Source organism: Eretmochelys imbricata, chromosome 6 (assembly GCF_965152235.1).
Source record: "Eretmochelys imbricata isolate rEreImb1 chromosome 6, rEreImb1.hap1, whole genome shotgun sequence".
Classification (NCBI taxonomy): Eukaryota; Metazoa; Chordata; order Testudines; family Cheloniidae; genus Eretmochelys; species Eretmochelys imbricata.
Genome location: NC_135577.1, coordinates 68,664,550 through 68,679,535, shown reverse-complemented (window position 1 = coordinate 68,679,535; position 14,986 = coordinate 68,664,550). Strand labels below are relative to the sequence as shown.

General features: G+C 40.1%; 1 protein-coding gene across 9 annotated transcripts in view; it reads left to right on the top strand.

Moving 5' to 3' along the window:
- Positions 1-14,986, top strand: part of TMEM62 (transmembrane protein 62) — a 53,450-nt gene that overhangs the window by 13,979 nt on the left and 24,485 nt on the right. For 3 of the 9 annotated variants that reach the window (XM_077818795.1, XM_077818792.1, XM_077818796.1), the window contains exons 4-8: positions 1,545-1,590; positions 6,679-6,820; positions 11,203-11,327; positions 11,443-11,565; positions 13,496-13,651. In XM_077818795.1, coding sequence (XP_077674921.1) covers positions 1,545-1,590; positions 6,679-6,820; positions 11,203-11,327; positions 11,443-11,565; positions 13,496-13,651 — 592 coding nt within the window. Of the gene's footprint in view, positions 1-1,544; positions 1,591-2,072; positions 2,120-6,678; positions 6,821-9,594; positions 9,641-11,202; positions 11,328-11,442; positions 11,566-13,495; positions 13,652-14,986 lie in introns of those variants that run through there. The other 6 variants (XM_077818797.1, XM_077818799.1, XM_077818794.1 and 3 more) reach the window with 5 other exon arrangements.

The following is a 14,986-nucleotide window of genomic DNA, read 5'->3' as shown; positions in this document are numbered from 1 at the left end:
TCCAGCCTTGTCATACGACACCAACACCTTACCTTCATTCTTCCAAATGTGCACTCTGTTGTTGTTCTGCAGCTGCTCAGGAGTTCCTTTCTCTTATTCAGGTGTCCAGTAAAAGGCTTCATAACTTCAGTAAGCTGTGTCTCCCAGAATGACAGGAGATCACAACGCTGTTAATGTCCATAATGGTCTTTGGAGCAAAAGCCCCATTTTTTTCATTGCATAAAGTGGAAATGAGTTCTAAAGATTATAGACCTTTTCAGACCATCCCACATTAGTGGCCGCTATACAACTCATAGCACCAGTCATGCAAATCCATCAACCTCGTGTGCATTGCCTCTGTGCATTGATGTGGGTCATGCACACCCTCTTAATAGCAGCACAAACCTACATGACAGCAATTCTGAAAATTGATCTACCAATACCAAACTGGTTAGCTACTGACAGTAGCAATTGGGGGTGGTGGGCCACTAGATGCTATTAGACATGCATGTCTCTGTGCTGATGAGAACTCTGATGTTGGTGTTCCACCATTGCTGCTCTGCGGTGAGCTCTACACAAATCTCTAAGAAAGTAGTCTTCTGTATCCTGAACTTCTGCCACCACTGCAGGTCATCCTAGTTCTGCATTACTGTCTTGTCCCGCAAGTTGGTGATAGTTGGCCAAGCTCAAAAGTGGTGCTCCACTGTGTGAAGCTGCTCCAGGAGCAGTTACTTCATATAGAAGTAACTGCTCAGTTTCATCTTTCTCCTGTAGCAGTATCCATATGGCATCAAGGTAGCTATATTTGTGGCTGTCTTCCAACTTATATGGCTATATGACTGCCAGTGCATTTAGAGCTCCCACTGGCAAAGAGGGAGATGCCTCAGCGAAGAAAGCTTCTTTCTGTGGCAGGCACTGCAGCTGGGCATGCATGTAGCTTAGGAGTTGTTTGCAGCAAACTGGGGTATAAATCTAGCCTGTTGCAGACTAAGTGTCCATTTGGACCTTGTTGCCATGACTTTGTGTGCTTGCCATGCATGCTTGTGTGTTTTGCCATGCACCTAATGTGCATTGACCTATCGCGCTTTGTAAAGGGAACAGATTAAAGCACATTGGGAAACTATTAGTGTGTGGCAGCAAGTTCCACACAGACACTTAGCGCATGGCAGACTAGTGCTGAACAGATTTACACACCAGATTGTCATAAACTAAGTGTTTGTATAGACAAGCCTTTAGAGGGAAATTTGCTGGTGACCTAACCAGTCTCCAGAGGTGAAATGCTAGCATGCTAGTCTATCACCCAGACTGGTGGTTTGAGCTTGTCAAAGGTATGATCTGTATCTCCAGATGCATATATACAAAGAGCTAAAGGAGGCTACTGGATCCAGATGATTTCACATGGCAAGCAACAATACTTCATGAATTTCAATGAGAATAGAGATAAGTTACAGTCAGTACAATCTGCCAAAGCCTGCTGAGACTGCTGTCCAACAGTGAGCAATAGAAGACTCAGAGCAATAGTTGGCTTCATTTGAATAGTCTCTTTTCTTTCTCTTTCACTACAGATTCTTTCAACATTCCACACTTGGACAGCATCCAAAATTACTACAGGTACTCTTTTTTTTTTTTTAAATACCTCACTGAGTCCATACATTCAAGAGTAAAGTGAATTGTGTTGTGGACAGGGAATAGTCTGTTTTTAGCTCACCTCTGCCAAATACACATCATGACCAATTGATTTTTTACCAGCATAGGGCTCTGTTTGGTTTTAGTCTTCCAATCTGCCCCTATTAGCCACTAACATTTGAATGGGCTGCTACAGAAAGCCAGAGTATCTTTTGCCCACCCTCTTAATATCTCCCTCCTGTATGTTTTGTAGCTGTGCCTGTAGCAATGCCTGTAACAATTCTTGCCCTAACTAGGAAGTGCTCAGAACATCATGTAATCATTCTCTCCCAGAGCACTTGAGTGACTAACCTGTGTGCCATTGGCATTTTAGAAGGATTCCCTTATCATCCTTTTCATTTTCTAGTGTTCCCTTCTGCATCCCCAAGAATATTTACATCTGCACAACAGGAGGGACCCTACCTGAGCTGGTTCATCAGCTCTGAGGGAGTTGAGAAAATGAGTATAGACACAGGTGAGAGAAAGAGAGAACCCTAAGGAATAAATTGGAGATTCAAGTATAAAGCTTTCAGTGGGATGGTTCAGGAAATGTACACCCTATAAATAGCAACTGATGAAAGTCAGAAGAAAATCATTCTCTGTTAGTAAGTAGGACGACAACAATGCATTCGTAGGCTAGAGGTGTGAAAGATACATAAGTGCTTAAACTCTGATTCTGTCAGCCTTCTAGGTAGGGTCTTCATTGTTGCTAAAATTAGCCTGAGGTCTTATCTGGCTGTTGCGTCCAGGTCCTTCCTCTCTCACCAATCTCTCATCTGAATTTAGTGATGCTTTCAACTGGGCTAGCTGAAACAGCTGGAGGATGTAGGTTAGAACACGGGTTCTAATTTCACTTGGGCTGGGAACCCACCTTCATTGCAGTGAGAGCACAGGCTAAAACACTAGAGTGTAGATAGTCCTCCAGGGCCTTCCCACAATTCCTCCCATGTGCCAGAAGGACAGATGAGTGTTCCCACAGTTCAGTGGGAAAGAATCAGAGCAGCTGAGCTTACTGTAGCACAAAAACATGGGCTATGTCCTCATAAATCTTAGTGAAACACACAGAGGATACAGCACCATTGAGACCTGGTAGCTTTGGTATAGCTTTGCAGTCTTGCTCCTTACCTCTGGGGTAAGCCAGCTGCTCAGAACTGGGAACAGAACATGCAGGCTACCTCTGCTGTAAAGACATTGTGACGGGTTGGGTCACAGAAACCCCCTTGGGACTGCCACCTGATGTGCTGAGACTACTTCTGAGACCGTTTTCCCTGTCAGCTTGGGACTTCAGAACCCTGACTTGTTGAGTCAGACACGCTAGCCTGCTGCAAACACAGATCCAGGTCTGGACCACATCCCTGAAAAGCTGCAGACTTAACTGAAAACAGCTTAAGAAGTGCTCCTGTCTCTAGTACCTAGATACCCAGTTCTCAGTGGGATCCAAACCCCAAATAAATCCATTTTACTCTGTATAAAGCTTATACAGAGTAAACTCATAAATTGCCCACCTTCTATAACACTGATAGAGAGAGATGCACAGCTGTTTGCTCCCCCAGGAATTACTTACTCTGAGTTAATTAATAAGCAAAAAGTGATTTTATTAAATATAAAAAGTAGGATTTAAGTGGTTCCAAGTAATAAAAGACAGAACAAAGTTACCAAGCAAAATGAAACAAAACATGCAAGTCTAAGCCCAATACATTTAAGAAACTAAATGTAGGTAAATCTCAGCCTCAGAGATGTTTCAACAAGCTTCATTCACAGACTAGACTCCTTTCTAGTCTGGGCCCAGTCCTTTCACTTGGTACAGTCCTTGTTCCAGCTCAGGTGGTAGCTAGGGGATTTCTCATGACTGCAGTCCCCTTTGTTCTGTTTTACCCCCTTTTATAGCTTTGGCACAAGGCAGGAATCTTTTGTCTCTCTGGGTCCCCACCCCACCTTCTAAATGGAAAAGCACCAGGTTTAAGATGGATTTCAGTACCAGATGATATGGTCACATGTCCTGTGAGACCCCCAAGCCTTCATTCTTCCCGGCCTGACTCTCGCTTGCGAGTAAACAGAAGTCATCTATAGTTAATTGTCCTGGTTAATGGGAGCCATCAAGATTCCAAACCACCATTAATGGCCCACACTTTGCATAATTACAATAGGACTCAGAGTTATATTTCATACTTCTAGTTTCAGATACAAGAATAATACATTTATAAAAGGAGGATGACCACACTCAGTAGATTATAAGCTTTGTAATGATACCTTACAAGAGACCTTTTGCATGAAGCATATTCCAGTTACATTATATTCACACTTATTAGCATATTTTCATAAAATCATATGGAGTGCAATGTCACAGACATATCCTTACTGAAGGAGATTGGAAAAGCACAGAGGAGGAGAGACGATGTTGAATTCTGCTCATTAACTTTGAGCTGACTTGTTTTTATGGAATTATTTTGGCACTGGGTAAATTCCTTATTAAGCAACTGCATTTAGTCCACTTAACAGCAGATTGATATTCCCATATATGTTTTAAGCATACATGTCTCCGACCTCACCTGCTATACACCAAGACTAATTTGGCCCATACACTATAAACTCCTTTGGATCCATCATTAGAAAATTATGTAAAGGTGCTATTATAATTCCAGATAGTCAGTTTCTGAACACTCCGGTGTTGGAGGTGGAGTGAGGGAAGGAAAAGTTTTCCATCCTTAAATATAAATTACTTTTGTTTTAGTAAATTTTTGTAACTATGTTTAGTTATCTTGCTGTTGTGGCAGGTCCTAAAGATGAGACTCCTGGTTCCTCCTGTATTGGACTGAAAAACTGCACTGAAATCCTTAAACACTGTTAAGCATCAGTACAAGGCATGCTGGTATATTGGAGGATGAGGCTCATTCATCGGGTGTCCAAATTAAATAATATTAGGCTTAAGGGGTGGGGAATGAGGGAGAAGGAGATGGGAGAATAGAATGAAGAATTATGGAGGCATTTTCCTATTTAAACAGGACTAGGCAATGATTCAGAACAACAGGTCTTTTGTCTGGGTCAAAGGAAGATGAATCCCCTGTACACTTCCAAAAAAACATTGTTTTTGTTGCACACCTTATAGTACTATGGCTTGCAGGATGTTAAAAACAAAAATAGGGGAGAGGTGGGGGAGTATGTTTTTTCTCAACATTACATGCTTCTGTTAAGTGTTCAGTATTAAAATTGTAAAAGGCAGCAATTGTACTTAGAATGCAAAGATTTAGCAAAATGATGTGATTTTTTTTTTTAAACTCAAGAATGGCAGTGCCTATTATTTCTCTGCCTCATGAACATAGTGAGGGTAAAACTCAAATCTGTTCACCATACTTTAAGTGAGAGGAAAAACAGAGCCTTCTTAGGGTGGCGATATCAAACTCCCAGATTTTTCTTATTGCAATTCATGAGGTGCTGTGTTAAGGCAGTCCTTAACAATAAGTTTGGTAAAATAGTCTTATGTTGTATTAGAAGATGATCATTCCAATTGCAGTGCTGATACATGCTCAGTAAACTTATTTTTAAGGTATTGTTTTTTTCTTGTCTTTTACAATTACTTTAATTGGTGGAGGTTACAAATTCCGTTTTCTGGATGCATTAATTGAACAGAACAAATTATATTCCTTATTTAAATTGATGGACACTTTACCCTGTACCTACCATGGGACTTAGAAAATGCCAGAATTAAAAACAAAAAACTCAGCTAATTGTAGAATTTTGCACAATTATAATTTAGATGTCATATAGAATTTATCAACTTTCATTTGAGCATCTTAATAAATGCCATTGGCTGGAAGATTGACTTCTTGTCCTAATGGAGCAAATCACTAAAATCTTTCAAGAAGATGACACTTTCATCGATCTTTATTTAGAACTCAGCAATGTCTAGTGTTAAGGACACCTGTATACCAGGAAGAAACATTTATTCTATACCTCATTTCTTTATGACAAATTAGTATAATGCCTTGAACAGGAAAATTTATTTCCATCTCTCCCTATTTTTAAAAACCTCTTTTTAAAATAAATTAATTCCAACACTTGTATTAAGTAATGTGAAAAGGAAAGCTTCCCATAAGGTCTGAAATTTTTTTTAAAAAATTTGCTTGTATTTTACATAAGAAATTCAAGTCTTGTTTTTCCTGTGACTCTGTGGGTGACTGGAGAACTGATGGGATTATGGTAGCACAGCAACCAGGAAAGTTAAACTTGAGTGAGAGGGGAAGTTATTTTTATTCATTGTTTAAAAGTTTTTGTGTGGTGGTCTGTTTTGTTTTTGTTTTGTTTTGGAAAACACTTAACAATCCAAAAAAGAAAAGGAGTACTTGTGGCACCTTAGAGACTAACAAATTTATTTGAGCATACAGACTAACACGGCTGTTACTCTGAAACTTAACAATCCAATACCCAATCCTTTTAGGCAATGGCTTAAATTTTTTTATAGTCCATATTAGAATGATCTAGGAAAGAACTCCAGTAACATAGGGAAGACAAGACTTGACATTCCTAGTATTTCTAAGGAAGTAAGCACAATTTCATCCCCCTTCCCCCCCACCCCCGCCAAAAAAAAAAAAAAATTCTTTCAGGCCTTCTCTGTATAACAAAAATAAACACAGGATACAAACCCAACTTGTATCCTCTGCAGGTCTCCTTTAATTAGGGTTGCGAGTGGCTCTGCTACCCTGTCATTCAGCTGAGCTGCCTGGTGTTGTCCTGCATTTGTCCATGTCCTTTATTTGTAAAGAGCACCATTTTGCACAGGGAAAACTTACTTACTCTGACCCCTGTTTTAACCATTTGAGTGCTAATCTGGTTTTAACTCCAGTATGTGGTACATGGGTCAGAATGTTTGTCCTCTTTGAAGTACAGACCTTCCAATGCTGTTAGATTTTTAGAGTGGACTTAAATTCCGTCTTCCTGTTGAGGTAAATGGGAAATCTTACATTTGTTCTATATCCTTTCTCTTTTGCCACTGCTCTAAACTTTTCTGACTGCAATATTTCCATCTTGTTTTGCCAGGAGATACTCTGCCTGGCATAAGGATGGCTCTTTCCATTATGTGCACAGGACGCCTTTTGGAAACTATTCATTCATCTGTGTGGATGCCACCCTCAGCCCAGGCCCCAAGAGACCATACAATTTCTTTGGGATATTAAACATGGTACTGTAGAAGAATTTGCATTCCAGTTCACAAGCTGCTGGTACTTCTTGTAATAGATTCATAGATATTTAGGTCAGAAGGGACCATTATGATCATCTAGTCTGACCTCCTGCACAATGCAGGCCACAGAATTTCACCCACCACTCCTGCGAAAAATCTCTCACCTATGTCTGAGCTATTGAAGTCCTCAAATCATGGTTTAAAGACTTCAAGGTGCAGAGAATCCTCCAGCAAGTGACCCGTGCCCATGCTACAGAGGAAGGCAAAAAACCTCCAGGGCCCCTTCCAATCTGCCCAGGAGGAAAATTCCTTCCTGACCCCAAATATGGCGATCAGCTAAACCCTGAGCATATGGGCAAGATTCACCAGCCAGATACTACAGAAAATTCTTTCCTGGCTAACTGAGATCCCATCCCATCACAGGCCATTAGGCCTATTTACCATGAATATTTAATTACCAAAACCATGTTGTCCCATCATACCATCTCCTCCATAAACTTATCGAGTTTAATCTTAAAGCCAGATAGATCTTTTGCCCCCACTGCTTCCCTTGGAAGGGTATTCCAAAACTTCACTCCTCTGATGGTTAGAAACCTTCGTCTAATTTCAAGTCTAAACTTCCTGGTGGCCAGTTTATATCCATTTGTTCTTGTGTCCACATTGGTACTGAGCTTAAATAATATATGGTTTGGTATTTGTTTGTTGTTTTTTAAAGAGAGAAATGTCTCAAACTGATGAGAAAGACAAAATGGATGAGATAATATCTTTTATAGGAACCATTTCTGTTGATGAAAGAGACAAGCCAAGTTTTTGGGCTTCATGGAGCTTTTCCTCTGTGTACCTTGAAAACTTGTGTCTTTCATCAACAGAAGTGGGTCCTATAAAAGATATTACCTCACCTACTTTTCTCTGTTATATACTGGGTCAAACACAGCTACAACAACACTTCAAACTCTACCATTCGTCTAAAAGATAGTCTTTGTATGTTAATATTGTTTTTTCTTTTCCTTAAGAAAATTAATGTTTCTTACACCATACTCTAAAAGTAGGAGAAAATGTTTTTCCCTCTCTCTCTTTTGCAAGAAATAATTTGGTATTGTTCTGATACCAAAACGAAGATTGAGAGGCCTTTTTTTTTTTTTTTTTAAAGGACACTGTCAAGAACTTCCTATGTTTTTGTTTTTGTTACACATCAATGTTGGTATCACCTCCTTAGAAGCTTTAAAATAAAAATGCTTTCCTTCCCGATTCTGTCCTTTTTGATTTGTTAAACATGTTCCTTGTGTGTTTGTTTCTTTTTTGTTTATGTTCTTATTTGCGCATGAGCATCATCAATTATGTTGAGAATATGTGGTACTGCAGTCCATGAAGCTTATGTGAAAGCTGGTCTGTATCCTAGGTATAGATATTTGGACCATTTGAATAAGATGTAAAACTGAGGTCCTGTTTCTTGTGATCATTAAAGATGCTATGGCAATATTTGAAAGAGTAGGAATATTAATCCTGATGTTTAGGTCAAATTCCAGTTCAAATAGTTGCATTTTGGTTCACTAAATTCCCTCTCTAGTTTCTGATCGATATGGTATTCTTTTTCATTTATTCTCCTAAAATATTGTTTAGTGTTGCTATGTTCTGTTAAACAGATGTCCTCTTCTGCCCCTGAGATGACTGCGTTGAGTGATGAGTAAAATGTTCCCTAACTTTTACCGACCCCCAAATGAGTGTTGAGGCTAAGGGTTCATGTACACATGCCAGTTATTCTGGAATAATTTAGGATATAAATTTAAAGCCAAAAAGCTATTCAAGAATAGTGGACACACTATTCAGTTATTCTGGAATAACTCCATGTATAGACAAACCCTAAGTAAGTTAATGTTTGTAAAGCACTTGGAGATAATTGTAGGAAAGGTGCTATAGCAGTGCAAAAATACAGTATTATTGTTCTTATTGTTTGTTCTAATTAATGCTGGATGCACTAGCTTTGCAGGCAGAATTCAAGATGAGACTGTTTATTTCTGAGTCTGATCTCTTGTCCTTGACTGCTGTGAATCAAGCATGCTTTTACTTAGGAGCAAGCAAATGGGAGTAAGAAGAGTGTCATTTGCAAACATTTGCACAAAACTGTTGGATGGAGAAAAAATAGGTAGTTCAGGATCAGTGGACATCTGTCGCTATGTATCTATGATTTTATCAGTGACTTGATTGTACACCTGGGGTTTTTAACATGGGTGCAGAAAATACACAAATCCTTCAAGGCAAATGAAATATTAGTTGTAGCTACTAAAGCATTGTTATACTAACATAGTTTGACATCCAGAATTCATCCCATTTTTGTATGATTATAACTCAGATTCTCCCCTCTCTGCTTATATGTTGCAACATTTACCTTCAGGTGAGAAGGCAGAAAAATATGTTGGCTGTCCTCCTGGACTCCGTTAAAGGGCACTTGCAAAGGGGGAAAACTTGTGCCCTGTTTTGTTTTCTCTAACCTTTTTATGTTAGAAATTGAGGTGTTATCAATCCTGGAAGTCTCTCTGAACTCTGATAATTGGGGAACTTGTGAAATTTTATCACAAGAGTCAAGAGGTTGAAAGCTGAACAACTGAGGGAAAGGAATTTTAGTCACTATTTAAAACTTTTTGTTTAATATTTTAACTCTAATGTCAAACATTTTGGAGAAAGAATGTCTTTGTTAAAGATTCAGCACCTATGCCCCTTCAATTAAGGTGTTAGAGCTGACAATGCACATTCTCTGAGCCCTTTCATCCCTACAGTAGGTCCCTGGCAGTACCAAAGATGACCAGACTTCAAACTTCTAAGGTAAAAAATAAGCAGATTTAAAAAACAAAACAAAACCCAAAGCTTCTATTTTATTTTGTGTCGGTTCTTATACCACACGCATCACCATTGTATTTGAGCACTGTCCAGTACTGCGTTAAGCGATGTGACTAACAGCTGTCATGTCTTTGTTCTCTCCCCAAATAGAGACTTGGGTGGTTTTTTAATAAATATGTGTTGCGATGTATTTATCTTGGAGGGGTGAGTGATGAGGTTAGTGATGGTCCTTAGTTTCTGGAGAAGTTCATTCCACACTTTCAGACCTATTCCCAAGACACTTCCCCACACAGAAAAGCTTTACTTTTGCTGAAGAGAGTTCAACTGTGCCAGAGGAGTATAATTGTCAACCACTGTTTTCATCCTGGAGCTTTAGGCGAACTTTTAGATATCCTGGGCCCAAACTATGGAGAACTTTGAAGATAAGGAACAAGACCTTTAATTTGATTCAAGATTCTATGGGAAGCTAGTGTATGGAGTGGAGAATGGGTTTGATGTGATTATGGTAGCCTGTGTTGCTAAGGAGATGCGCTGCAGCATTCTGTACTAGTTGGAGTTTCCTAAATATTGAAAGTTTTGTGCCTAGGTATATCATATTGTGGTAGTATAGCTGAGAGGTGTCAAAGATATGAATAAATAAAGCCAGCTCTCCATTTGTTGGGATGGATCAGAGTCTCCTAGCCAATTGGAGATGATAGAAGGCACTAGTTGTGGATGCTGCTGTGTGAGAGCTTTAGCATCCGTGAGGAATCAAGTGTAGTCCTAAACTATGGAGTGAATTGGCCAGTTGCGAGTGTGTACTTTCAACCAACAGAAGCAGCACTGCAGCTGCAAACTCTCCAAAATGCTTTCCTTTACCCATTAGCATCACTTCTGTCTTTCTTAGATTCAGCCAGCTGCTCTTCATCCATGAGCTGATCCCATTTATATTATGGGCCATCTTGACAGTAGCAATATGGTTGTGTGTAGAGAATAGGCAGAGCTGTATGTCATCTACATACTGCTGACACTAGGGTCTGTTCACTTAATGGCTGCGTGCAGATGTTGAAAAGGACTGGAGAGAGAATTGATCCTTATGGGACTCCACAAGTGAGGGTTCTAGTGGTGAAAGTGTAGTTTCCCTTCACTGCTTTTTGGTTGTCTCTCCAGGAAGGATTCTCAACATTTTAGCACATTCCTCTGGACTTCTGTCACCTCTCTTAACTTGCATGCCTTCTTTACGCTGAAGCAAAAATGGGCAAAAACCTCCTTGGGGAAAAACAAATCAAATGCAGATCTTTATGCTGCTTTTGCCACTGCTTAAGTGAAAGGAGTACTTTGAGTGCTATGTAACTTTATTTTTTCCAATGTCTGATCATTTTATTTTGTTTGAATTGGGGGATATTGACAGAAGTTCTGAAAGTTCCATTTATGTGCATGCTTCTGTAGGAATTAAAAAAAGTACTCTTTATAGTTTAAAGGTGATTTCTGGTATGTCTTGTTTGATTCTTGGATCCAAATAGCTTGAATGCTAATGAAACGCCTTTTCAATTTGTCCGCTATTTCAGAGTCAAATGGAAGAGCTATCTTCCTTGGCCACAGAAAGTCATCATAGCAACCAAACCATCTGGTTTGGCCATTACCCCACTTCAACAATCATCTCCCCATCTCCAGGAGTACGAATGGTAATGAGGTAAGATCTCTCTTCTCTTTCTGCATATTTCCAGCATTACCCCACTTCAACGATCAGCTATTCTGAGGTGGCATTTTCTTCCCAGTAAAATAATAATCATATTGTTTTTGACTAGCTCTGCCACAGCCTATTTGTGTGGGCACTTCCATACACTGGGTGGACTGATGCCAGTCCTGCATAGTCGGCACCCTCAGGGCACTCTGGAACTGGAGCTGGGAGATTGGATGGAAAATAGGAAGTAAGTAAACCTCCAGTGAAAAAGCAAATGTTATACACAGACACTACCTGGTGAAGTGGTGACCCTTTCTTTTTATTCCTTGTGGAGAGGTCAGCAGACATGATGGCCCTCCAGCCAGGTCCCCATTCAGTCCACCCCTTCCAGGGTTACAAAGTCCAACAGGACCACTGTCCAATGCCTTTTCTGGATGTGTTCAGCCCCTGCTTGGGGCACTTTGCCACTATACCAGTGGCTAACATGGGAATTGGGCCCACCTACTACATTGGGTTCTCGCCCAGGGACCCTGTACACAACAATCCAGGTCTGCTCAATCCCCATCCCTGTTGGTGTTTCCCTGGGTTCCTTCCTACCCATCTTGTCTCACTTCCCTTGCCTGGTTCTGGGTTTACCACAGGAGTCTACTCTACTTCCCGTGGCTACTTCACCCTCTCCTAGCCTCTTGCTAGACTCCTTACGCCAGGACAGGATCTCAGGGTTTACTCTCCCCCTGGACTTTCTTCTTGACCTTGATGACCTTGCTCATCCCAGGGAGTGACTGGAGCCCTTTCCCCTGCAGCCCCCTTCTGCTTTCAGCCACCTGGCTTTATAGTCTTGTTCCAGCCCTTCTCCAGCTGGGCTTGACTCTTAAATTAACCCTGGACCTCCCTCTCGCTTGTGACGCCAGGTAACCTAATTGGCCGTAGGCTTAATGAGGGCCTGCATCAGGGATGGTGTGGGATGCACACCCTGTCATGCATGGATTTTGTAATTATCCCAACACCCAATCATTATAAAACTGAGGCAATTCAGAGATCAGGTTAATTTTAAATGAAATCTGAAAATGTTGAGGTGTGGAAATACACAGTTAAGGTACCCAAACAACCTTAACTTTGTCAAGTAGTGACACCATGCAATAACAATATAATTAAAACATGTTAGTATTTGTGGTCTCAGATTAGATTTAAGCTAACTTTTAAAGATGCATTGGATTTTCTCTTTTTTGTTCTTACTCTCATTGTACTGTTACAATGAAAGGTGTCCTCTTTCAAAATGGCCACTGCCTACCATTGTTCCCAGTGAGAGTGAAGCCAGCAGCCATCCTCATGAGCAGCCTGTGGCCATTTCAGAAAGGTGTCTAACTGTGGGCAAGTTATGTCCTCAGTCCCATTGAGAACAACAGGAAATGGCAATTGTTTTAAAAGTGGGCAGTTTTACATAGAATTTTCTGTAGTAGAACATAGTTTGTCAGATCCTGCTGAAGAGGAAACTTTCAATTATGAAGAATGGGAGGTCGGGGAGGGTGGAGGAATGAACTTTAATCATGTGGGGTTTTTTTAAGTCTTCACAGGTAGCCTATGCTCAAAATTTCAGTGAGTTTTAACTATAACGGAAGTGTGAAGCATCCACCTTAGCCTATTATTAAGATAATTTGTGAGACAGAAACTGTGTGATATGGGATGTAAATATCTCAAAAGGACCCATTTTAATTGTTAAATCCTAAACTAACCCATTGATTTGTAAATTATCAGAAAATTCATTCTGTGCTCAAAAAGTAAATGCTGTGATTTTAGGGAGGATAAGTGTGGTTGTACAGCGCCTAGCACAGTGGGGTCCTTGTCCATGACTAGAGCTCTAAGTACTATGGTAATACAAATAATTAGTAAGAATAATTCTTCATACATAACAAAATGGTTGAATGCCTGCTACAAGATCAAAACTCAACTCAGTCTTAACTATGGGACTGCACATGGCGCTTCCACAATAAGTAAAATGAATTTGAAAGTCTCAGTCTAAAAACTGTATCACCTGCTACTCATTCCACACACACACACACAAATTGGAAAATAAATGCATCAGTCTTATTTAAAAGCTTTGGAGCAATTTGTGAATTCTCTGCCCTTGCAATAGCCCACATTAACAAAATTGTCTTGTTTTAACTTCTTATCATCAGGTACCGGATCCTTGCATTTGATCATGACCTCCTTAGCTTTGCAGATATGAACTTTGAGAAATGGCCAGCTGTTCTCATCACCAACCCCAAATCGTTACTTTATAGCAGCTCTACTCATGAACCACTAGTGAAAATTCTTCACTCCACCCACATCAGGTATCATGGGGTCTCTTGAAACTTTCAACAAGTTCTTTTACAGTTGGGTGTTTCTCTGTGACTAAATCAATGTAGATGTGTCTATATGGGTATGTCTACACTGCAAAAAACCAGCCAACCCGTTGCGAGCCTCAGAGTTCAGGTCACTTGACTTGGGCTCATGCTACAAGGCTAAAAATAGCAGTATGGATGTTCCCTTTCAGGTTCTGAAACCTGGTGAAGGGAGGGAAGTCTCAGAGCCTGGGCTCCAGCCTGAGCAGGAACATATACGCTGCTATTTTTAGCCCTGTAGTGCAAGCCCCGTGATCCTGAGTCAGTTGACCTTGGCTCTGAGATTTGCTGCCATGTTTTGGTTTTGGGTTGTTTGTTTTCTTCAGTGTAGATGTATCATAAGTTAACATATGTTCATTCTTCTCCAAATCCAATTCTCTAGAAGGTTATTGTATGATAAAAGCAGGCTATATAGAGCCACGTTACATTTGCTTTACTCATGCAAGTGTTTCCACTGAAGCTGATGGAACTGTTTGTGTGATCAAAGCGGGCAGAACTAGGCACATAATCAGTCCTTGATAATAGTTGTTAATCTCTCAGTATACCATTGCATCTACCAATTTCAGTTTTTATATTTGCTTATATTCATCTGAGTGTTTCTGTGTGTGTTTATGCCTCTGCTTTCATCAGGTTTTTTTAGCCTGCATCTGCCTATTTTCAATTTTTTTTTTTATAAAAAAACCTCTACTTCTGCCTATTTCCATATTTATGTATTTTTAAACCTCTACTACTTTATTTCTATTTTTATTTACTTTTAAATTGTTAATATGGCTGGCTTTATAAGAATACTGAATAATACAGTTTGTTTCCTGATTACTCCTGTTCTCCTGGGGATGCCCTTTCCATCTTCCTCCACAGACAGACAATTCTCTTAAAACATCCATAGTTATAAAATGATAATGTAACTGGGGCTTCTGAGGGGAGTAAGTACCTTCATAAGCTGTTCCCTGAGAGAAAATCCATATGATGAGGGGGATGTGGCTCAGTATCTACTTCCCTAGAAGCCTTTTTAGAAATTAGAAGGAGGGCAGTGATGAGACCTTCTCATGCGGATCCGGTATACCCGGTTGCTGCTTCCTCTTGGGGATGCAAAAAAAAAAAAAAAAAAGGCAGGGGGAAATAAATGGTTTAATCTCTAATTGCCAGTTACTACACACACACCTACACCTACACCTTGGGGTACCCAGAACTGAGAGTCACCTTGTTTACAAGAAGAAAAGGAGTACTTGTGGCACCTTAGAGACTAACAAATTTATTTGAGCATCCGATGAAGTGAGCTGTACC